Source organism: Prunus persica, chromosome G3 (genome assembly GCF_000346465.2).
Source record: "Prunus persica cultivar Lovell chromosome G3, Prunus_persica_NCBIv2, whole genome shotgun sequence".
NCBI classification, from domain to species: Eukaryota; Viridiplantae; Streptophyta; class Magnoliopsida; order Rosales; family Rosaceae; genus Prunus; species Prunus persica.
The window spans coordinates 15070805-15095835 of record NC_034011.1 but is presented as its reverse complement, the minus strand read 5'-3'; the positions used below and the strand labels follow the sequence as shown (position 1 = coordinate 15095835).

Below are 25031 nucleotides of genomic sequence, written 5' to 3'. Positions count from 1 at the left end.
ATTCTCCATAAAAAAACTTTAGTTTTGGCACCAGCTTCAAATTCCATATTGACTTCCACATATCTTTTATATTGCCCCAAGACCTAGAAGGACTACTGGTTTTAGAACTAAGAGAAGCATAGATGAGTAAATTATACCTAGATTTTACAGTAAATCTTCCATCATGATTGAAAGGCTACACAATTCTGTCAGCTTCACTCCCATCACCTAAAGGCATAGCTTTAATCAAACAAGCATCCCTGACATTAACTTGTCTATCAACAGCATTCACATTCCAGACACAGGTTGAAGGGTTTATAATTATTTCAACTTTTTCCTCCTCATTTACCTCCACACTTGGCTTTGGCATTAAAAGACGATCAGCGGAGCAAGGAATCCACTTGTCAGTCCACAATTTAATCCGATTTCCATCCAAAACTTGCCACCGCACGCCGCTGAAGATGGCGTCATTTTTTGGAAAGTATCGGCTCTTAATTAATTTAGCCCCAGAAGCATCTGACTCCATAATCAATCTCCAACATTGCTTGGCTAATAAGGCAGTATTGAAATCTCTTAGGCTCCTCAAACCCATCCCTCCTTCCTTCTTTGGCAGCCCTAAATCCTTCCAACTAATCCAATGAATTTTATTTGCTTCCTGGCTATGTCCCCACCAAAGGTTGGCAAGGATGCTATCAATCTCCTTGCAGAAACCGTTGGGAAATGAAAACACAGACATGGGATTAAAGGGAATTGCTTGAGTCACAGACTTTATCAACACGTCTCATCCTGCTTGTGTGAGTAAGCTTTGCTTCCATCATTGCACCTTATTCAAGATTTTCTCCTTCACAAAAGCCAAAGCCTCCTTTTTTGATCTCCCACATATTGTTCGAAGGCCAAGATATTTTCCAGGTTACGTTAAGAGAAGCTTTCATCTCCTCTTTCACCTCAGCCAAAGTGTTATGACTGAAAAACAAGTTAGATTTTTCCAGATTGACAATTTGACCCGAGGCCTTGTAGTAAGAATTGAGAATTTGTCTCACAACTCTGCAATTTTGACTCGTAGCTTTGAGAAATAGGAGGGAGTTGTCTGCAAAAAATAGGTGAGTTAGGGTCGGGCCCCTCTTGCCAAAATTAATCCTTAAAGGAAGTCTCTCACTTCTGCATGGTTAAGCATAAAAGACAGGACTTCACTGACAATTATGAATAAAGAGGAAGATATAGGGTCCCCCTGGCGAATTGTCCTCGTTGGCTTGAAAACACCCCGTCTTTCCATTGATTATCATAGAGAACTTCAGTGAAGGAACACAGTTCATCATCTTTTGTACCTAAATCTTTGCATAACCCATTTCAATAACACTTATTGGAGGAAATCCCACTCGATTCTATCGTAAGCTTTATTCATATCTAGCTTCAGTCCCATTTCAAAAATGCTAGTAGCTCTTCTAATCTTTAGATAGTGGAAGGCTTCATGTGCTATAAAAATATTATCTTGAATTTACCTTCCAGGAATAAACGCACATTGTTTGGGAGAAATGATCGCATTTAAGTAGGGGTTGAAGGTGATTAGCGAGAATCTTCAAGATTATCCTGTAAGAATAGTTGCATAATGCAATAGGGCAGAATTAAGTGACCAACTCCGAGTTCGAAACCTTTGGGACAAGAGCAATCTCTGTTTTATTCATAGCAGAAATATTTTTGTTCTCTAAGAAAAATATTTTAACCAACCTACTCATATCCTCACCAATAATGCTCCAATACTTTTGAAAAACAACATGTCTAATCTCCTCATCATTTATTGGGGCCATTAAGTTTGTGTTAATATCCTCAGTGATTATTGGAGAGACAAAAGATAAGATATCACCCTAGTCTCTCTGGCCTTCAGAAGTAAACAAATTCTAGAAGTATGCCTCAATGGAATTACGAACCTAAGAATCGTTACACTCCCAGTCACCATTTTGGTTTTTTTTATCAGGGCAACCCGATTTCTCCTCCTTTTTTGAACCGTACTATTGTGGAAAAAGGCAATATTTGTATCTCCTTCTTTGAGCCACTTGGTTTTTGCCCTGTGCTTCCAATACAACTCCTCATGCCTCCAAACATCATTGAGCTTTTTCCCTACTTGCCCAATATTTTCATTGTTTGCATCCCAGTTCAGCTGCAGTTGATCAAGCTCTGCCAACAAGGAATTTGCAATTTTAAGATTATTTTAAAAAAATTCATCACTCCACTTTCGCAAATCCACACGACACCGCTGTTTTTTCTTCCCCACACAAGCATTCATGAAATTCCCTTCGCCAACTTCTGTCAACCACTTCTCTACACTCAGGATCATAAGTCCAAAAAACCTCAAACTTAAAAGGCTTAAAACCTCTTCTTATTCGAGATTCTGTCTCCAAAAATATGGGACAATGGTCAGAGCCCATGACAGGCAGATGAGTAATGGAAGAATTTGGCCACTCTTCTTGCCATTGGGTGTTAATTAAACCTCTGTCTAGCCTCTCCTGAATGAGCACACCATCAGCCCTTTTTCCGCTCCAGGTGAAAGCTTGTCCTTGATACCCCAAATCCAAAGTATGCATCTTATCCATAAAGTCATGTATATATCTCCTTCTTCTGCTATCAAAAGCCGGCCCATCCTTTTTTTCAAACGCCCATAAATTTCATGAAAATCTCTAATACATATCCGTGGTATCACTGTAGACTGCATAGTTGTACCTAACCAATCCCAAAAAGACTCTTTTTCCTCCCGGTAGGGCGTCCTTTAAACCCATAAAGCCCTGAATTTCACTCATGTTGCTACAAATTCCACCCTTGTGTGAATAAGATTTTTTTGATTTTCTGCTCACCTTTAGCTTGACTTTGTCATCCCACCATAGGCATAAACCTCCTGCAATCCCTTCTGGGTCCACAGCAGTATCATAATTAAATCCCATCTCCTTTGCAATCTTTGATAACCTATTGTTTCCATAAGAAATACAATAGAAGGCCTTTTCTTTCTTATTGTCTCACGAAGAGACCGAACTGTTAGGTCTGACCCAAGCCCCTGATAGTTCTGGAAGATATAGCTCATGGCGACCTTGTGGCTGTAGGCCAGCCACCACCGCCATTTTCACAATCTTTTGTGACAAACTCTCTACTTCTTCTTCTTTGTTGATCATCTCCCAATATCCCATATAGGGCCAGATCCACCTGAACATCAGTCAAACCCTCCTCCGAAAAATCAAGAACTTTGGGGCTCTTGCCTTTGATCTTAGATTTCTTGTGAGCTCTTGGCTCTTAATGCACCTTCGCTGTCTACTCCCCTTTGTGTGCCCTTTTTCAGCTTCATTATCCCCACTCATAACCTTTCTACGTTTGCCCTCTTTTCCAACCTCCTTCCATCCTGGCTCAGCTTCACATTTAAAACCCATTTTTTCAAAAGCAAGATCCACATTAATAATAGGTCCAAGCAGTTGCTCCTTTGGCATAGTATCAAAAGAGTTTACTTGGGTGGGCTCAAGCACTTGTGAGGGTTCTGAGTATTCAAATCCAACTTGACCTTGGGCCTTCTCTTACAAGCCCAGGAGTGGCCCAATTAGTTACAAAGTGGTGCCCAAACAAGAACTGGGATTGGGCCCATTTGGGTCTTTCCTCAAAAGTGATAAGGGACGTCTTCCCATAGGGCCATGCCCATTGACTTGGACTCTATTCCTTCACCAAGATCACACCCTGATGGTTGGGATTATCTCTGACGCCTGTAGCATTCCAGTCATACAGCTGCATTTCAAGGTTTGAACTCTGTCCATTCCCATCTCCTTTCTGTGTATCCCCATCCGCCCTCCCATATGTCTTGTAACTAAGAGGGGAATTAGCCGTTTGCCTTCGTAACATTAAATTCTTTGTACCTTCTGATTGTGACCATTGCTCGGCTTTAGGTGTGCTTTGGTCAGTGTGCCAAGACCCGTTGTTGTTCCCTTAACAATCTCATTTTCTCCACTTTTTTGGGCCACATGCGCCACTCTAGAGCCCGGGTTCAGCACACCTGTCTGCCCTGCTCGGCGGCAAACACCTCTTGGAACATTGAGACTGACCTAGTTACGCCTTTCACGAAGAGCAGCAGACTTACCATCCTCATTTTTTTTGGATGGAACTTGCATCCATTTTGTGTATGACACAGCCTACCACAATCAAAGCAGAAATCAGACAACCTTTGATACTTTAGCTCTGCCTATGTATTTGGTCCTTCTGGTCTCGAAAGCCAAAAGCTTGCAGCCAGGGGGTTTGTGGTGTCAATCAACGTATGTATTCTAAGGAAGCCTCTTCAGCCTTTGTTCCATGGATCCTCCACCTCAAGAATAGCTCCAAGCTTCTCTCCAATCTCCTTGGCATTTCCTATTGACATAAGGTTCTTGGAATCCCATGAACTTGAATCCAGTACGCCACCATGTGTGTGGGAGCCTCCTTAATTGCCAAGTTACTTGGCCACTGCTGCACAGAGAAGCAAAAATCCATAACAGACTAAGGACCTTCTTCAATGATCTTGTCAGCCATATCCTTGTCCTGAACCAAAATGGTGAAGATATTGTCCTTCATGTACATGATTTTTGCCTCACCAAAACTTTCCCAAGCTTTCATTAGGATATTCTTTATGGCACCCCTATTTGGTACCTTGTTTGCAATGATTGCCCTGTCAGCTTTGGACCACTCTCTAAGGTTGAAAATCCTAGAGATTCCTCAAGCTTGATCACCAACTCCTCAATCTTGGCGTTGTCCATATTGGACTACTGAGATAGGTTACAGAAGTTGGTTTTTGAGATGTACAGGGTAAGTAAGGTAACAGAATAGCAGATGGCCAAAATTTGCTTCCTGAGGGTTGTTTGAGGCTGGGAGACAAACTTCAGTCTATGAAGGCTCCAAGGAAAGATACAATGGTCATTTTCCTGAGTGCAGTTATTGGTCCAAGCACTGTACCAAGCAAGTATCTTAACACTCCAAAAAATGTAGATTTGGAAGATCTCCATTAATTTCCCTTTTAGGTGGTTGGCCTGGATAAATACCCCTGTGCATATTGCCAATAGTCAGAAAGTCGAGATAAAGTTTCAGAGTCATAAAGTCCAGGCGAACTTCATGCATCTTTGGTGGTTGGTAGTCTTGAATGTGATGTAGCTTGTTTTCTTCAGTTTTGTTTTTCTGATTTGGTTTCTCACACATAGGTGAGGGAGCTCCCATTTTAGAGAGGGAATTAGAGGGAGGCATTACCTTGTGTTTGTTATATAAGAGAGTTATGGTGGTTAGAAGTAGGCACTGACGTCATCATGTTGACTCAAATTTTGACCAGCTCATTTGGGCTATCCGAACCTCCGTTTTTGTTTCTGTTTTCACAATTGTGATCATCACGACAAAATCTATCTATCCATTTATGCTTGCAAGTTTCCTTGGTAATTGCAATTTTACCCCTAAAATTACTAAATTACAATTATACCCTTACTGCATTGAAGTATTGTTTCTTCGCATATTTTGGTAGATGCATACATGTACGTAATATTAGAATCTGAGATGTGACGTCTTTATTTTATTCATGTGGAAATTACTAAACCATATATGTTATTGAAACTTTGTTCCGTATGTAATGCTTCTAGTTTACGTTAATTACATGTTATGTTAACATGATAACATGCTTTTCTAACTTGATATTTGAGCATCATCCGTCCAAGAAAAAGGCAAAGTAATCTCTCATTAATTTACAGCCTTGCTAAATTCACCTAAGGAGTTATCATTAGGCATTAATCTATAGTGATTTAGGAATAATTTATTTGTTTAGTATAGCATTTGTAACTTTGTTATGATGGAGAGTTTTCAAAAAATATAAACGCATCGTGGACAATTGGGAATTGTACTATTTTGTGCTCCACTATGAACGAGCATTTTGTTAATTAATATTTAAGATCTTTCTCTTCAATCTAACTGCTTTACATTTCCACATTTCACTCCCAACAAGAAAAATTCCTCAATCTGCCACTATGACCCGGTACACCATTCCATGGTACATGTAGGGGTTCATCCTAAAGAGTAGCTGTTTAGCAGTTAGAGGCGAGGAGCTTCCGAACATGTAGTTGTGTTATGTTATTTGTTTACTTCTAGTGAGTGACTCCAGAGAGTTGAATTCCTTTTTGTTATTTTTGTTTTGTAACATTTGACTCTAAATTTATTAGTTTAGTGTTGACTTTAGTTTGGGTTTGTGGCCTATTTAAATTTACCATTAAAGGATTATAATTTTTCCTTTAGCGTTTGAAGGATCTGGATCCTCTGCTCTGATTTTCTCTACCATGATCTGCTTTACTTTTGTTCTCCATACGCCACCTCATTAAAATTTAATCTAACGGATTTAAACGTTGACACATCATCCTAAAACAAAAACTCAATTTACTCCTAATTAAAAAAAAATAAAAAAAAACCCTAACACCCAACCAATGAGATATTTGACGTCCGAAGCTCTTTTTTTTTTTTTTTTCCTTCTTCTTCGTGTTTTGTCGTCCTCTTTTTTTTTCTCCTTCTTGCTTCAAGTTTTGTCCTATTCTTCTTCTTGCTTCAGGTTATGTCATCTTCTCTTTATATAAGTTCATATTCATTACCTTAAATGAATGTCAGGCACAGCTCCAAATGTAGCTATTACCCATGCATCAACCCAGGAGAGAAGTGGCTTGAATCAATAGATAAGAGAACTAGGCGGTCAACCCTTGAAAGGAGGAAGTCTAGGAAGCCACTCACGGCTCTTAGCATGCTATTTCTTACTTGACTCGATGGTGGTGCTTTGGTTAGTGTGAATATATTGGCAAGGTTACTGTGAAGGAATGAACTTGATCCCATAAAGTAAGCAGGATTATTTGGCATGCTGTTTGTTTTCTTTTTTTTCTTTTCATTTTTGGTTCCTATGTCTGCAACAATTCAAAATTTCCCTCTTTTAGATTGAGAATGAAAGATCCAGTGGCTACAATCTGTGAAGATAATTTAGATTATAAGCCCATATGTGATATGGAATTTCTTTCAGAACAAGCTGCACATGAGTTTTATAATGAACATGGGCGAAGAGCAAGATTCAGTATTAGAAGCGATTCACATAACAAGAATGAGAATACTGGTCAAATAATTTCAAGAGTATTTGTTTGTTGCAAGGAGGGTTTTCGACCGAAAGATAAGCGAGATTATTTAACTAAAAGTTCTCAGGCAGAAACAAGGACGGGTTGTAATGCTAAAATGAGCATTAAGTTGAATAAATCTAATGGTAAGTATTGGGTTAGTCATTTTATGGAAAACCACAATCATACTCTTGTAAGACAAGTTGGTGGAAGTAGATTTGACAGAAGAATCTGGGATTCCACTTAAGCAGGCATATGAGTTAATGGCACTAGTAAAAAAAACCCCTTGCGCGACCAAATTTTGCGCGACGAAAAACTATTCGTCACTCAAAGTCACTTTGTGCGACGAAAGTCAAAACTTCGTTGCTCAAAGTCTTGCGCGACCAAATTTTGCGCGACGAAAAATAATTCGTCGCGCAAAGTCACTTCGCGCGACAAACTTTTGCGCGACGACAATACATCGTCGCTCAAAGTCTTGCGCGACCAAATTTTGCGCGACGAAAAAACATTCGTCGCGCAAAGTAACTTTGCGCGACAAACTTTTACGCGACAACAATACATCGTCGCTCAAAATGACTTTGCGCGACGAAACAATAAACTTCGTGGCGCAAAGTCCTTATAAAAATAAAAAATATATTTTTTTAAATCTTTGCATGACGTAATCCAAACATTTCGTCGCCTAAACTAATTTATTTTGTTTTTTATTTTGTATGCATAACACTTAAGAAATTAAACAGTATATATATTTATTAAGTAGCTTTAAATTTATTATTTTAGATTGGATCGGATTTTTGTTAGAAAAATATATTATTGTTGTTCAGATTGGGTTTTTGTTAGAAAAAATATATCTTAAATTGATAATCGAATTAGTTCATTGTATTCATATAGGGTCAAGGAGTGTAGCTGTAAAAAATCATCAAAATCAGAGTTAAAATAACCGTTAAATGGTGATTTTTCTTTATAACTGTCGAAAAGTTTTGTCTCATTACTTGATCTCTGAATGTTTATTTTTTTCGATTTTTGGCGTATATGATCTCGAAGTATAAACAAACAAGTTTGACGGTTGAATCGTTGAAACTAGTTTTGGTGAATGCATATGCCATCAAAACAATATATTCACTAACAATTAAGAGTTTATTTATACGTTCGTTAAATATAACATAAGATTTTGTGGTATCCACTAGTGTAAATATTTTATATTGAAGATCAAATTCAGTCATTGTATTCATATAGGGTCAAGGAGTGTAGCTGTAAAAATCATCAAAATCGGAGTTAAAATAACCATTAAATCATGATTTTTCATTTATAACCGTAAAAAATTTTTGTCCCGTTACTTGATCTCTGAATGTTTATTTTTTCCGATTTTTGGCGTATATGATCTCAAAGTATAAACAAACAAATTTGACGGTTGGATCGTTGAAACTAGTTTCGTAGAATGTGTATGCCATCAAAATAATATATTCACTAACAATTAAGAGTTTTTTTTATACTTTCGTTAAATATAACATAAGATTTTGTGGTATCCACTAGTGTAAATATTTTAAATTGAAGATCAAATTCAGTCATTGTATTCATATATGGTCAAGGAATGTAGCTGTAAAAAAAACATCAAAATCGGAGTTAAAATAACCGTTAAATCGTAATTTTTCATTTATAACCATCGAAAAGTTTTGTCCCGTTACTAGATCTCTGAATGTTTGTTTTTTGTGATTTTTGGGGTATACGATCTTGAAGTATATACAAACAAGTCTGATGGTTGGATCGTTGAATGGTGTGTGTATATATATTTATTTATTAAGTAGCTTTAAATTTATTTATTTTGTACGTATAACACTTAAGAAATTGAATAGTATATATATTTATTAAGCAGCTTTAACCTTATTTATATTTTAAATTGTAAAATAAAATATTTTTATTTTTATTATTCATAACAATTATTTTTATAAATATTGTGCTACGAACCAATTTTTCGTCTCTCAAAAGTTTGCGCGACCAACAGTTTGTCGCGCAAAACTCTAAAAATTTGGACGGGTACCAAAAATGGGACGAGGGATTTTTTTTTTTTAAAAAAATTTAGACTTTGCGCGACCAATATTTTTTGTCGCTCAAAACTTTGCGCGACCAATATATATTTTTCGTCTCGCAAAAATTTGGGCGCGTACCAAATATCGGACGTGGGAATTTTTTTAGACTTTGCGCGACCAATATGTATTTTTCGTCGCGCAAAAATTTAAAAATTTTGGCGGGTACCAAAAATGGGACGCGGGGATTTTTATTTTTTTAAAATAATTTTTTTAGACTTTGCGCGACCAATATTCCTATATTCGTCGCGCAAAATATTTTTTTTAGACTTTACGCGACCAATATGTATTTTTCGTCGCGCAAAAATTTAAAAATTTTGGCGGGTACCAAAAATGGGACGCGGGGATTTTTATTTTTTTAAAATAATTTTTTTGGACTTTGTGCGACCAATATTCCTATATTTGTCGCGCAAAATATTTTTTTTAGACTTTACGCGACCAATATGTATTTTTCGTCGCGCAAAAATTTAAAAATTTTGGCGGGTACCAAAAATGGGACGCGGGGATTTTTATTTTTTTAAAATAATTTTTTTTGGGCTTTGCGCGACCAATATGTTTCGTTGCGCAAAAGTTTGCACGACCAATATTCCAATATTTTTCGTCGCGCAAACATTTGCGCGACCAACAATATTTTTCGTCGCGCAAAGTGATACGGTTTTTAAAACCGAAATAACTCCTCCACCATTTTCTCAATGTCTTTCTCTACTCTTACCTCTCCTTTCTCTTTCCCTCTCCCCAAATCCCACCATTTCTCTCACTCACTCCTCTCACTTAATCTCTCATCTCTCTCTTCACTATCTCTCACTCTCTCTCACTCACTCTCTCATCTCTCTCACTCACTCTCTCATCTCTCTATCACTATCTTCTCTAATTCTCTCACACTCACTTCTCCCTCTCATTATCACTCACTCTCAATCTTGCCAAAAGGTATATTCTCTCCAAATTTTAAATTTTTTTCATTAATATGTGTTTTTGGAGTTAATTTTGAGTTTGTGTGGGTTTTGGGGTTGAGTAAAGGGGAGGCATTAGAGTTTGGGTTGGATTTGTGGTATAACAATTTTAGGGGAGATTATGCCTCCTTTTTTTTTTTTTTGGTTATTTGACCATATTTATTTTTTTGTAGGGAATGATCGAGACTTTGACGGCTAAAGTTGAGGATTAGGAAGCTATCAAAACATATTCTCCGCCACTACCACCACAATACGCTTGTATTAGGATTTTATTATTGTACTTTGTTAATTTATGTGTACATTTTGAATATTATATATATATTTATTGGATAATTTGATCACTATTTTTCATATGTAATTTTATTTTGAATATGTCAATTTAAATTAAAGTAATTAAAAAAATCATACAATTAAATTAAATTTAAAAAGTAAAAACTTGAAAAAATTAATATCAATTTAAATTAAAGTAATTTTAAAAAGAAATCATACAATTAAATTAAATTTAAAAAGTAAAAATTTGAATAAATTAATATAAATTAATTAATATTAAAGAAATAATAAAACAAAAAGTCAAAAACCTTGCGCGACAAAATATTTCGTAGCGCAAACTATTAAATTAGTTTATTTTAAATTAAAAAAATTTAAAACAAAAAATATTTCGTCGCGCAAATATTTGCGCGACGTTAGTATTCGTCGCGCAAAACTCAAAAAATTTGGGCGGGTACCAAAAATTGTACGCGGGAATTTGTTATTTTTTTTAAATTTTTTTTAAGACTTTGCACGACCAATGTTTTTCGTCGCGCAAACCTTTGCGCGACCAATATATTTCGTCGCTCAAACCTTTGCGCGACCAATGTGTTTCGTCGAGCACAACTTTGCGCTACCAATATTTTTCGTCGCGCCAAGTCACTTTGCGCGACCAATATTTTTTCGTCGCGCAAAGTCGCTTTGCGTGACCAATGAAAAAACTTCGTCGCGCAAAGGCTTTCTTCACGATCTTTGCGCGACAGATTCTGCGCGACGAAATTTCTGTCGTGTTGAAATTTGTGCGACTACAATGTATTTTGCGCGACGAAATTCTCTTCGTCGCGCAAAGTGTAAAATGTAGTAGTCTGGGTAGGCAAGTTGGTGGAAGAGAATCTTTTGGATATATCAAACAAGATCAAAAAAATTACCTTCGGACGAAGGGGCAAAGAAAATTGGCATATGGAGAAGCAGGAAGCTTACTAAAGTATTTTCAGAATTAAGCATTGGAAAACCCCTTTTTTTTTATGCTGTGCAATTAGATTGTGATGAGCAAATTACGAATATATTTTAGGCCAATACGAAGATGATTGTTGATTATGGTCAATTCGGTGATTTTGTGTGTTTTGACACCACGTACAAAACTAATGAAGCAAATCGTCCATTCGAAGTGTTTGTGGGATTCAATCATCATCGTGAGATTGCCATTTTTGGAGCAGCATTGTTGTACGATGAGACTGCCAATTCATTTATATGGTTGTTTGAAACATTTTTAGAGGCCATGTCCAAGAAGGCCCCGAAAACCTTATTTATTGATCAAGATGCTGCGATGGCTAAGGCTTGTGCACAGGTGATGCCTGATACATATCACAGGCTTTGCACATGGCACATAATGCAAAATGCCATGAAACATGTAAACAGTTTATTTAGGTGCACAGGTGGAGTTAGGAGCGTTTTAACACAATTTATGGATTACTGTGAGGAGGAAGATGAGTTCTTAGTTGCTTGGGATTCAATGTTGGATGAATACAATATGTGTGGACATCCTTGGTTAGAAAGCATTTTTGATTTAAGGAAGAAATGGGCAATGGCATACTGTAAGTGGTCTTGGTCTGCAGGAGTAAAAACCACACAGATAAGTGAAAGTTTTAATGCTACCTTAAAAGAGTATTTGAATGTGGACCATGATGTGGTGCAGTTTTTCCGATATAAGGAGTTGGAAGCAGAGTAAGCTTTATGTCAGAAGTTACCTAAGGTGACAATACCTGTTTCAATGGTGGTTAAGGCAGGAAATATTTATACAAAAGCAATATTTGAGGATTTCCAAGCTCAGTATATCAAATCACTTGAATTAGACATGATATCTTGTGAGGAAGATGGTGATGATTTGGTGTATACAGTTGTCCTACATGGTAACTTGAAAGAGCGACGTGTTAGAAAACAGAAAGATGGTGATGTCTCTTGTAGTTGTAGGTTGTTTGAGATGAAAGGTTTCTTGTGCAGCCATGCACTGAAAATTCTTACTAATTACATGAATGTCAAAGAAATTCCTAACCAGTATATTTTAAAAAGGTGGACAAGAAAAGCAAGATCTGAAAGTGTGAAAGATATGCACGGATGTGACATCCAGACAGATGTGAAACTACAACAAACATCTCGATATAGGTCTTTATGTTCCATGTTTACCAAGATATCATCTCGAGCTGCTGAGATTGAAGAAACATATAAGATTTCTGTTAGTCATTTGAATCAACTAAGCAAAACCATTGAAGACATTTTAAGTTCAAAAATGGATGGTTAAGTACATGATAAGGATGGCCAAGGGTCACCTTCCACCATAGTGACAGATGGTGGTAATGAGGCATGTTTCTTGGATAGTGCAAAAGTTATCCAAGCAAAGGATTAAAGAAGAGGGAAGCCTCCCGTGGAAGAAAAAGAATAAAAAGTTGTTTGGAGAAAAACATAGCTAAGAATAAAAAATCATCTAGTTCTCATTCGTCACAGGTATTTTCTTCTTTTACATTCAAAGTTCAATTCCAATATAATAATTTTTTTATTAATTTAGTTTTTAGTTTGTATATAATGAACAGGTGCATCTCCAAATGCAACACTTAAGAGACAATAACGTATGTCATCTAGCTACACATCTTGTAAGTATCATTTATTTAATTTTTGTTTTCATATCATGTTTCTAGTTTAAAATGTTACTGTAAAACTGCATAGGCACAAAATCATGGGGCACCTAATACAATATCATGGATGCCTTACCGAGAACCTCAACATAGTTTCCAACCATTACTTAACCCTGCAAGTTCCCCTTTACAATTTCAAGACTTGCAAGTTTCAAATGACATTGTGCAGAGTCAGGTATATTAAGATTTATAATATCCTTTTCATAAGTCACGGTAAGTTTTATTATTTATTATAATCAATTTTCATAACTACCTTATACAAGCTATGAACTTGATGATCGATAAGCCACATACAGCTTCAAATGTTGATCAAACTAGAGATGGCATCTGGAATCATGGTGTAACAACCCGACTCCAAAATTTAATGTCTATTTTATTGATGTAAAGTGGAATTATGAATTTACCCTTGGGGTAGGGGTAAATTCGTTATTTTCTTATCAGAAAAGATTTTGGGACCACGACTGGTATTTTTGGGTAGGTGGTACTAAGACGAATTCGTAGACACGCGGTAGGCTTGAAACGGAGTTGTAACGACGATTTGGCGATCAAAACATTAACAGTGGCAAAACTGTAATTATTTCAAAAAGTTTGGTAAAAAAATCAGATTTTTCACCTCAACACTCTCTCTTCTCGTGCGATCAGTTTTCTCTCTCTCTCTCTCTCCTCAGTCTCTCTCTCTCCCCGACGCCGATTCTCTCTTTCTGCGATTCTCCCAGCACCGGCCACGGCTAGGCACGCCACCAGTCCTGATCGACTCCCCTCGACATCTCGGTCAAGACCTGCCAGCTTTCACCGTCGGAAACCACGAATTCCGGCCACGAGCGCGACTGGTTCGAACCGAAGCTTTCCCGTCCCCCAAACCCGGTGAGTGAGGTATGGTTTCTTCCTCTTTTCCGAGTTCTAGCTGACTAATGCATAGGCTTGGACCGATTTGTTGTCTAGAAAACCGATTTGAAACCTAGGTTTTGGCCGGATTTCAAAGTGAAATTCCAGCCAGTTGCCTTCCGAATTGGACCTTCATGTAGTTGAATGAAGTGAACCTGACCTTGAGTAGAAGCTAGGATAGGAAGGGGGTGTGGAGTTTTTCCGTCACCGGAATTTACTCTATACACCCACGCGTGTGGCGGCGTGTGGGTGAGGCTGGTAAAGTTGCAATTTGAACCGATGAGATCCTTAGGTTGTCACGAGTGCATAGGAATTCGCGGATCTCAATTCGGACGTCGTTTGACTATCGAACGAATTTTCGCATATTATGCATTATCCGGGTTTGATAGGTTTTGACCGTTAGATCTTTTTCCAATTAAAATATGTTATTCTAAGTATTCCTAGGACCGTGTAGGACTTCACGGATTATGAATCGGAGCCCCAGATGTTCCGATTCAATAATGCAAAGTTTGCGGGTTAGCGATAACCGCACAATCATGAACGATTCCTAAACCGGTAAGCGGACCTTAGGATACCTTCTTCAACGTGCACGTACTGGGAATTTGGGGATTTAAGTATTTAATTTGTGATTTCCGCTTCGAAGTAATTTTATATTAATTAAGGGTTTGTATCTCGAAATAGGTGCTCCGACTGCACGTACTCAGCAGGCAGGACCCTCACGTGGTCAAGCAGCGTGGGAATATTTGTGAGTGGACTTTGTTTTCAATCATATGCATGGTTTTATTGATGAAAGATTTATACATAATGTTTTAATGGTTTATTGAATATATTATTTTCATGAGTTGGATTTGACGTTTGTATAGCGCTTTGGCAATATATTATGGGTTTGGCATTTTTGGGTATCGAGAGTGTATTTTATAAGGATTTTGGGGAAGTATATATATATATATTGAAAGGACCCGCCCCGAATTTTCTCAAAACTCGAAACGAACCCTTTGGAATTCCTAACATCACTCCGATGCCAGACCCAATTACTAAAGACCGAGACTTCCTGCCGAAATTTCGGCAGAGTCTCCCCTATAAATTGGACATTTTCCAAAATTTATACCTGCATGAAAACGCATTTCATATTCCCAACTGGCAGCATGCACAATATAATTCATGCAATTCACACAAATGGCCTTCGGCCTTCCAATAATTCTTAAACGATTATCAAACAATTCAAATACAATTTATGACTAATATTTAGTCTGCGGCTGCACCTAATAACCTTAGGCTGCCTACGTACCCTCCTTGAGGGATCAAGCCACACGTAGTTCTTCCATAAAACCCACTTCCACACATCGGCGATACCTTATTTCATTTCTCTGTATTTCACATATTCTCCCCATACGCCGGTACAACCAACGCCACGTATGGGGCCTGTCAACACGCCGGATAACCTACGCCACGTGCGACCATGCCACACTATCATAATATCTCCCCATACGCCGGTACAACCAACGCCACGTATGGGGTCTGTCTCAACGCCGGATAACCTACTCCACGCGAGACCTGCACATCATATCACATAACTCCCCATACGCCGGTACAACCAACGCCACGTATGGGGTCTGTCAACACGCCAGATAACCTACGCCACGTGCGACCTCAACACAATATCACAATAGCTCCCCATACGCCGGTACAACCAACGCCACGTATGGGGCCTGTCTCAACGCCGGATAACCTACGCCACGTGAGACCTGAACAGCATATCTCATATCTTCCCATACGCCGGTACAACCAACGCCACGTATGGGGTCTGTCCCAACGCCGGATAACCTACGCCACATGGGACCTAATTTTCACTTGGTGGTGCTTGTAGTGAATCCAAAATCCGGGGAGGTACCTACAGTAGTGCGTATAGCACTTCAAACTGACATTCTAGACTCTGTTGTACCCTTGTACAACCATATATAATTATATAAATAATTCTAATATTGTGTAACCCTCCACAATAGTATAGCTCCCGATAATCCCTCCTGGAAGGGTGAGATTACTCCGGGAGACTCACGGTCAACCAAGGGTCAAACTACCCTAACCCTGGTCAAACGGACCTGCAGAACCCACGACCTCCAATTTCCGATCCGAAAGTCTCTATGGGTTCTACCAGGTATAGGACACTTGTCCTGCGAGTTTGGTTCAGATCAGACGGTCGGATTTCTCACGATCGCACGATCTGACGGTTAATATAAAATATAAACTTTAAATTATTATTCGGAACATCCGGGGCTCCGATTCACGATCCGTGAATTCCTACACAATCCTAGAAATACCTAGATTAACATATATTAAATTTGGGACCATCCAACGGTCCCGACCTATCGAACCCGGATAACGCACACTATGCGATTATCCGTTCGATAGTCAAACGACGTCCGAATTGAGATCTGCGAAATCCTACGCACTTGTGACAACCTAAGGATCTCTTCGGAACACATCGCTACTTTTTCTATATTGAACTTATTACGATATTTTTGTGTGTAGGAGTTACATTGGAAGTGGAAAACATAAAAGATGAAGATATCGATTTGTCCATGTTCAAGCAAATTGTAAAGAGAATTGTTCGTGGACTTTATTAAAAAATTAATTTTGAGATTATTGTAATTATAAAAGAAAAGTAAATAGGGAGAATATATAGAAGACAGAACCGTTAATAAAAAGAGCCTATTCCATAGCATTTATAACCATTTAACACCCACTATCCTCACCATTTATTTTCCATTTATTTTCCACTAACTCTCAACCATCAACATCTCTTTAATCCATTTAATTCATCACTTAATCCCTTCCCTACCCTCCATGGATACATTAACCTTCCACATACCTCTCATTGCCCACTATAAATAACTTGTCCACCCTTTTTGCAAAGACACACCATTACAATTTTTTTTTCCATCTCGTTCAAAGAGTTAAATTATGTTTTCTTTGTAATGAATTCCAAAAACTCTAGCTAAGGATAAATGGAATGTTCTTTGAGTAAGTTTGTGAATTGTTCTTTGATCCCGCATATGGTATGAATTGCTTATTTTTTTAATTTTTGGTTGTTCAAAATTTTCATAATTTTTTAGTATAATTGATATTAAGTGCTAATGTTTTCATGAGTTTACTTGTATTTCCTCATTGTTAAGAATTGACTTAATATTATTTTCATTTAAAAAAACCAACATTAAAGAATTCAATATGTTGAACAATATCATTGTTAAAAGGTAACATTGAAAAATTAAATTGATTTTAATTTTTTTTATCTTCTGGTCAACATTTCTCTATGATAATTTTAATTGATATAATTTGAGTTAAAGAGAATGAAACATGTTTTACTTAAAGAGTTAAACCTTGATGCCTTGGTATTTTTATCATTGATATTTCGATTTCAAACTCAATCTCTATAATATTCAAATCAAATCACCTTTTCATTTTTGTTGTTGTTTTCATTTTGGTACGTTTAATTGTGACTTTATGTTTAGACTTTTTCCTATATGCTTATTGAGGATAGGATACTTGGACTTCCAAGATTATTACTACCCAAAAACTTGTTGCAAAGTCCAAATTTTGTATATTCAAGGAGCAGATAGTAAAAGTTCTGAATAAAAGTGACAACAAAAATGAAAATGTAATTTGATTTGAATATTGATGAGACAGAGTTTAAGATCAAAATATCAATGATGAAAATACAAACGCACGAAGGTTCAGTTCTTTAAGAAAAATATGTTTCTTACTCTTTAATACAAATTATAACTTGATTAAAATTATCATAAAGAAACTTTAATCAGAAGATTAATAAATTAAAATCAATTTAATTTTACAATATTTATCTTTTATCAATGATTTTTTAGAAAAATTGAACTACTCAATGTCGGTTCTTATAAATTAAAAGAGTGCTAAGCTAGTTCTTAACAATGAAAAAAATACAATTGAACTCATAAAAAGATAATAGCACTTAACATCAACTATACAAAAAGAACACGAGAATATTGAACAACCAAAAATAAAAGAAATTATAGCACTATTTCATACCATATGCTGGATCAAAGAACAATGCAGAAACTTACTCAAATAACATTTCCTTTAACCTTAGCTAGAGTTCTAGCAACTGACTACAATGAAAACATATTATTTGAAAGATATGGAGAAAGACATATGTCGTAATGGTTTGTCTTTGCAAAAAGAGTGGACGAAAAATTTATAATGGGCAATAAGGTAAGTAGAAGGTTATTGTATTCATGGTGGGCAGTGAAGGGATCATGATGGATTAAATAGATTAAAGAAGTGTTGATGGTGGAGAGTTAGCGAAAAAGAAATGGTGAGGTAGTGGGTCTTAAATGGTTATGAATTTAATGCCATGGAATAGGCACTTTGACATCAACGATTTTGTATTTTATTTTTCCTCTTGCTGAAGGGAAGTGTTTTCTGTTGTTCCAATTCTTGTCCACACGTAATTTTGTGATTCACATGTGAAATCTTGCTCCCACAATTATATTTTCAACCCACAAATTATGAGTTCTCCATCATTTATAAGCAGGTAAACAATGGATATCAAAGTTGAATAAGAACACAAATTGCGATAGAAAATTCAATTATCTTTTTATGCTTCTCACATTACTTCTCTATACTATTCCCCTATAATACATAACCAAAACGAAGATATATAACATAACAAGGATTTAATGTGATTGTTATTTCACTGAGCACAATTCAGATATGATCATAAACGAAGCCAAATCAAGGTCTTTTATACATAACCACACAAACATATTAAAATAGCATAGATTAACATGATTTTTATTTCACTGAGCACAATTTAGATATAATTAAACGAAGCCAAACCGCGGAGAGGCGCTTCTAATATGTCCGCGAGTCTACATGGATATTAAACTTGAACCTTGGACCTTGCTTGAGCCCCTTGCAAATTTTTAGACTTTTCAATATTACCCCTCCCCTGAAAAATTCCTGGATCCGCCACTGTCTGCGTAGGAATATTGTCTGTGGCTTCAAGTATCATCTTAAAGGCATTTTCCATGCAGGCCTTGAATTTGTCGGGATCAATAAGGCCATTTTGAGTTCCGATGGCAATCCTCAGCTTTCCCATATAACTGACTACTGTTACGATAAGGTCCTGCAAAACCATTAATCAAAACATTACAATCAGACTATGAAACTGATTGTATGATACTAGAATATGATTATGTGGTATAACCCGTGCACGTGTTGTAACATGAATAGACGATATGATTAAGATTTCCCTTGTTCTACAACTATCCAAGGACCGGACATGGGAAGGACTCACCAAAATTAGGAAAAAACCTCTAAGTACAAGGACACCCCATCCCAAACCTCAATGTCACAGCCCATCGCAAGTCGCAATAATAAAAGACTAATATCAAACTGGTCACTGTAATATTTATCTTGCGGATCACTGTAATTATGTGATGTGTATTCTAAGAGAACCGTGAAATATAATTGGCAAATAGACAGTAATAAGTATTAACCACATACCTGCGGTATACCTAACACCATAAAGTAAACTCCTCTAACTGGATGATCCGCCAAAGCCATTTGCTCCGCTGGCCCTATCATATTTGATATCATGAGGCTCGAGTTCTTCAATCTGTTGTGCATGTATCTTGATGCTCCCTGCAACACCGTTACCAATTCCAAAGGAGGAATATATTATGTTATATATTCTTCTAAGTATGTAGGGAAACAAATACATTATGCTACAAGAAAAAACATTAATAGCGACTGGTATGATGTGACAGATGAGTTGGCTAAAAGCACTATTAGGATCTAAGGGCACAATAGGTACAAATAATCATGTGTTAGCTATATTAGGACCTAAGCTAACAGTGTTTTTAGCCACCTCATTTTATGTCACGGATGTCAATGAATATTAATTATGTTTTTTTTGTAGTGAAATTAATTTATTTAGGAATGATGGCCACCTCATAGCCTCTAATTTTCTTCACGATTTCTAACATCTTGTTGTTGATGTAAACAGCAAAAGAACTTCTCTTCCTCTTTATAAGCTTTTGTGCTTTGAACACGAAGTCCAGTGGGTTTGAAAATTCAGTTAACTTGGGCATGGTCACCGGCATGAAGGCCATTCGGTTCCCCCACGGCATCTCGGAATCCGGTTTGTTCATCTCTTTGATCGGCTTGTAATCACCTTGAGTGATCCTGGTATTGACCAAAACCAAGGCTGTGCAACTTGCAGTGCTTGATTTTTGGCTCTTCTCTTGCATGTACAGTCGAGTGGCAAAGAACAGTGCTCCAGATATCACATCATTTACCGTCTGCCACAACAAAAAAATGTTAATCACGAGATACATGAAAGAAGTCAGTACGTACAACATTGTAGAAAAATATTTAAGTTCACCATTTAATAGATTTCCATATTTACGGTCACCATTTAATGGGTTTCCGTGTAGCCACCTTCTCATTTAGTACTACACGTGACTTGGTCTTTGGTGGATGATAGGTCACAACACCATGTGGTGTTACTACTTGTGCTTCTTAGTACATTAGGGTTCTTGTGATTTCTCAAAATATGATTGAGATGAAAATATCGGGTGGGTGAGAAAGAGGACGAACAAGGCTGGGAAAATTAGTAAAGTAAAATAAGGGTAAAACATAAAGAAAACGAACTAGGTAAGTTGAGAGAATGTCATGCTTAATAAGTTTGTTACCGCGTTGAGCTTGGTCTTGATAAGTTTGATTTCATCAAGGGAGAATGTGATGCTTGATACTGTCATTGGCAGAAACTCAACTCCGTAATTCCCAGATCTTATTGGTGTGCGATCATCTTGAAGCAAAGAGTTCCAGCTAAAATCTTTCACAGTGTCAAAAACAGAGGCAAAAGTCTCAGACACGTCCCACCTGAAAATACTTTCGCTGTCACCACCCGGCTTTGATCCCCGGCGCGAAGGAAAAGTTAACGGAAGAGGATTGTCAGCTCTTTGAAGACAAGAAAGCAGAGCACTCATAAAGGAGTAGCCATCACCAAGGGCATGGTGAAACTTGAATATTAGGTTACCAGCTGCACTGCTTGTTGGGTACTTGACTATATGAACTTCCCATAGTGGTTTGTCTTTTGGATATTGTTCAAGTATTATGTTTGAAATATAGTCCTGAAAATGATCATCATAAGATTTAGGCGACATTCCAGATGGAAAAATAGGAACATGGACGTGATCTCTAAGCTTCACTTCAACCCTCTTCCATTGCTTCTCTCCGTTAACATCAACCTGCAGGTTTTTCAGTATTTTTTCTTAGTTTCCTTTTAATCATATGATAAAATGCTCATCATATAATTTTTAAATTGACCGCATGAAGTATTAAAACAAAACTACATCCAAAGTTTTAACTGAAAACAAATATGATATCTACTCGTAATTAATTATCCAAAATAAGTACAAATGCACAAAATGCATGTGTTTTTCTTTTTCTTCTAATATAGATTGAAGTATATATATATATATATATATATATATATATATATATTCATATGCACCATAATAGTCTAATAAAGAAAATTAACCATATGTATGTATATATATATGGGAATCCTTTCTTAAAGGATCGATTTTGTATCTATAAGATGCTTTTGTTATTGACAGTTTATCTTTTAACGACGAATATTTTGAGGAATTTCACAATTGAAGCAAAATATATATATACATATTAGGGTTTACAGTACAAAAGAATAGAGAGGGAAAAAAAAACCATGATGGAAGAGAATCGAGGGCTGATATTGAGGAAGACATCCTGAAGGAATGACAAGATCTTTGATTCATTGATTGGAATCTCAAATTCCAAAACACCAAGAATTGACATGGATAGCACAGAGCTATTGAGGCATTGGCCAATAGGACTCACGGGCTCATTTCCATGCACCTCATACTCCATCCTAATTTGTGTTTCTTCTTCTTCTTCTTCTTATCTAATTTGTGTTTTCTTGAGCTCTAGGTAACTCAATTAGAAGTTGTAGTTTCGTTATATTTGGCTTGCATATTTATAGGAGGTCCAGACTGACCACTGTACGCATGTTTTTTTTAAATGAAATGCAAAACTCACTACATGCATGTTCCTTGACATTTCACAGTACAAAGGGGCCCATTTTGATATTCAACTATTATGAATTTGGCATGCAATTAGGGTTTCTTCCTCAATATCAGCCCTCGATTCTCTTCCATCATGGTTTTTTTTTTCCCCTCTATTCTTTTGTACCGTAAACCCTAATATGTATATATATTTTGCTTCCAACGGTGAGTGACCACTACAAATCTCTTGGACTCCTGTGGTCCAAGAGATCGGGACTGTATATATATATATATATATATGCATGCAAAACCTTTTCTAAAAATCCGGGGAAAATCTCAACCAAATTCATTGAACAGATAATTGAAAATTCTACAGATATTCTACTTATTTCATTTATTAAGAGGAGGCAAACTTTGGTTCTTCTTCTTTTAGAAGTGTGGATATAAAAATAATCTCGGTGAGGTGGAGCCTTGGCCTAGAATCTAGACAATTAGCGTCATTCTTGGTGTGGTGTGGGCGTTGCATAGCAGCCACATGTCAAAAGTGCAATAATGAGGATGATGATGATATGAATCTAACTTCTGGAAGCCGAACCCTTTCGGTGCGCCTTGTGTACTTCCTTGTGATAAGTACTTACCCTTTGGCTGAATTCAAAGTGAGATACTATTGGCAGGGACGAACTCAGGATTTTAAAATGGGGTGGACTAAATTTAGGTACTAAGAACATCCACAATCATGTTCTCTGTTTTTTAGCTAAATTTTAGTTAAAAACATATAAAAGTTATTTTAGGAGCTCTCTATAAAATTTAAACTCCAATCATGCTCTCTAGTTTAGGGAGTCATCAATACTAGATTTTTTTTTTAATTGGTCCATCTCTATTAAAAAAATAATAATAATAATAATAAACATTAATTAAAGGTTTGAAATAATCATTAAATAAAGAAACATTAAATTATAAAGAGCCACTAGGAGTCCTTTCTCTCTCTTTAGATTTAGGAGCTCTTAGAGGTCTCCATATTGAGAGAAGCTTACATGACGAATATAGGAACTTGGTTCACTTGAAGGTGAGTGCAGCAGCAACAAGAGCGTGTTTTTTTTTTTTCCCTCTACATGCAAGGGTAGGATGGTGCTTTTTTTGTTTTTGTTTTTTTTTCTACGTGCTATGTGAGAGTTATTTTTTCTGTTATTTTTCTTTTACTATGCGATGTGTGAATTCACACCACCCCCCCTCCTCCCCTTTTTTATTGACCACGTGTTGTGCACAGAGGAGAACTAAATGGAGAAATTATACAATATACGGTATCACCACGTCAGCTGGTGATACTTCCACTCAAGATCTGCCATGTGTCTTTTTTGAAAAGAAAATTAAAAAGAATTTACACATGGACTTTGTTTTACAAGTTTACCCCTCAACATTAATTACCCTAATCACTCTCCCCCGTGTTCCTTGTGCTATTGACACCACCTAGCCGTCTTTGCATCTCCCTCGCCACCCAGTCATCTTCCCTCCTCCCTCACCACCCACTTGGCCTTTCCGTGCCTCCTATTCTTAGTAAAAAGTTAAACGTATTTAGAAAACCCAGAAATCTTGAAAATCAATGCAAACCCATTAAACATAAAACAAAAATCTTCAAAATCTCCTATGACGACAACCCACTAGTGAAAGAAGGGTATGTTTGATGTTGATATTATTGGAGGGGGATTGCAGCGAAGGGACGACAGTGCAAGGTAGGCAGATTGCCGATAGGGGAAACTGCAAATTTTATATTATTTTATTTAGGGTAAAGTTGGAAGACAAAGTCCAATAGTGAAAAAAATTAATTTTCTTTTAAAAAAAGACACGTGGCAGATTTTGAGTGGGAGTATTACTCGCTGACGTGGTGATACCGTATCACTCTATAATTTCTCAACTAAATGAGGTAGATTATTTAAATTGGATGAGCTAGGATTTTATTTTTTTGGCTGGAAAAAAGGTGTGCCAAACTAAAGGTTCGTCCCTGGGTGAGCTAGGATTTTATTTTTTTAGCTAGAAAAAAGAAGCCACTTGGGCTACAGGTTTGCCAAACTAAAGGTCCGTCCCTGACTATTGGAGACAAATTGAACACGAAAGTCAAACCTTTGGCAAATTGGCATAGTATACGTGCACACCGGTTCGACACCTGAAACCTATTTAGGCTATTTGACTCATAACCAAGAACTTTGCAAAGAAATGTCCTTCAATTTTCCTTTCAATGAGGAAAAGCTAAATTGCAACTACTCCTAGACTTAAGAGTCACTTATGGTAGGTGTACCATCAATTAAGCTTTAATTAATACATGTTAATGAGATTTAACTCACAGTCACGGTATATGACATAAAAACAAGAATAAAGAGATTAGGAAAAAAAAATATATCATATCATATCATGGAAAAATAAGTTCATATCTCAACCATCATTTCACAAAAAGGCAAATCCATTTCTTCAAACCACCATAACCCGGTATGACAAGACCCGGCCCGGAATTTTTCGAAAACCGAAGCAGACCCCGTCTTTGTTTCGACATCAACCCGATGCCGGGCCTACTTACTAAAAACCGAGTCTCTCTACCAAAATTTTGGCAGAGTCTCCCCTGTAAATTAAGCAAACTCAACAAAAATTTCAACCTGCAACATACATAAAATAATCCCAATAGCAGTATGCTTTCATAATACAACAAAACATACTAAATGGCCTTCGGCCTCACAAGTAAATTCTATCATGGGCGATAACAGAGCATCTACTGAATTTAGTTTACAACAACAGTTGAGTAGAAGAAATTACTCATATCTTAACTAAGGAAGTTCACAGTTCAAGCCTCGTACGCCATTTGCACACTTTCTGGGTGACTACTGGCTGGGGGGCGCAAAATAGAAACCATGTGAGTGAACAAAAACAAGATTTGCATTTAAAACAACATAGTAACCCCACCGTATAAAAATAATGCTCAAGACATACAGATTCACAATTCATAATTTAATTACTC

General features: G+C 36.9%; 2 protein-coding genes across 2 annotated transcripts; one reads left to right on the top strand and one right to left on the bottom strand.

Moving 5' to 3' along the window:
- On the top strand, positions 12143 to 12670 carry LOC109948073 (protein FAR1-RELATED SEQUENCE 1-like). Its single transcript, XM_020559982.1, has one exon. It carries the CDS (start codon positions 12143 to 12145, stop codon positions 12668 to 12670), a length of 528 nt encoding a protein of 175 aa, XP_020415571.1.
- On the bottom strand, positions 18684 to 21946 carry LOC18765986 (O-acyltransferase WSD1). Its single transcript, XM_007198844.2, has 5 exons — positions 21711 to 21946; positions 20675 to 21232; positions 19931 to 20281; positions 19485 to 19622; positions 18684 to 19104 (listed from the first exon to the last, which is right to left on the bottom strand). Exons 1-5 carry the CDS (start codon positions 21891 to 21893, stop codon positions 18859 to 18861), a joined length of 1476 nt encoding a protein of 491 aa, XP_007198906.1. The 5' UTR covers positions 21894 to 21946; the 3' UTR covers positions 18684 to 18858.

What these genes read in the sequence shown, in the direction of transcription:
- LOC18765986 (XM_007198844.2), bottom strand. Translation starts at nt 21,893, where the DNA reads ATGGAGTATGAGGTGCATGGAAATGAGCCCGTGAGTCCTATTGGCCAA. An exon ending in CTCGATTCTCTTCCATCATG is followed by an intron (nt 21,233 to 21,710) that starts GTTTTTTTTTCC and finishes AAAAACCTGCAG; the next exon opens with GTTGATGTTAACGGAGAGAA. An exon ending in TCAAGACCAAGCTCAACGCG is followed by an intron (nt 20,282 to 20,674) that starts GTAACAAACTTA and finishes TTGTTGTGGCAG; the next exon opens with ACGGTAAATGATGTGATATC.
- LOC109948073 (XM_020559982.1), top strand. Translation starts at nt 12,143, where the DNA reads ATGGTGGTTAAGGCAGGAAATATTTATACAAAAGCAATATTTGAGGAT.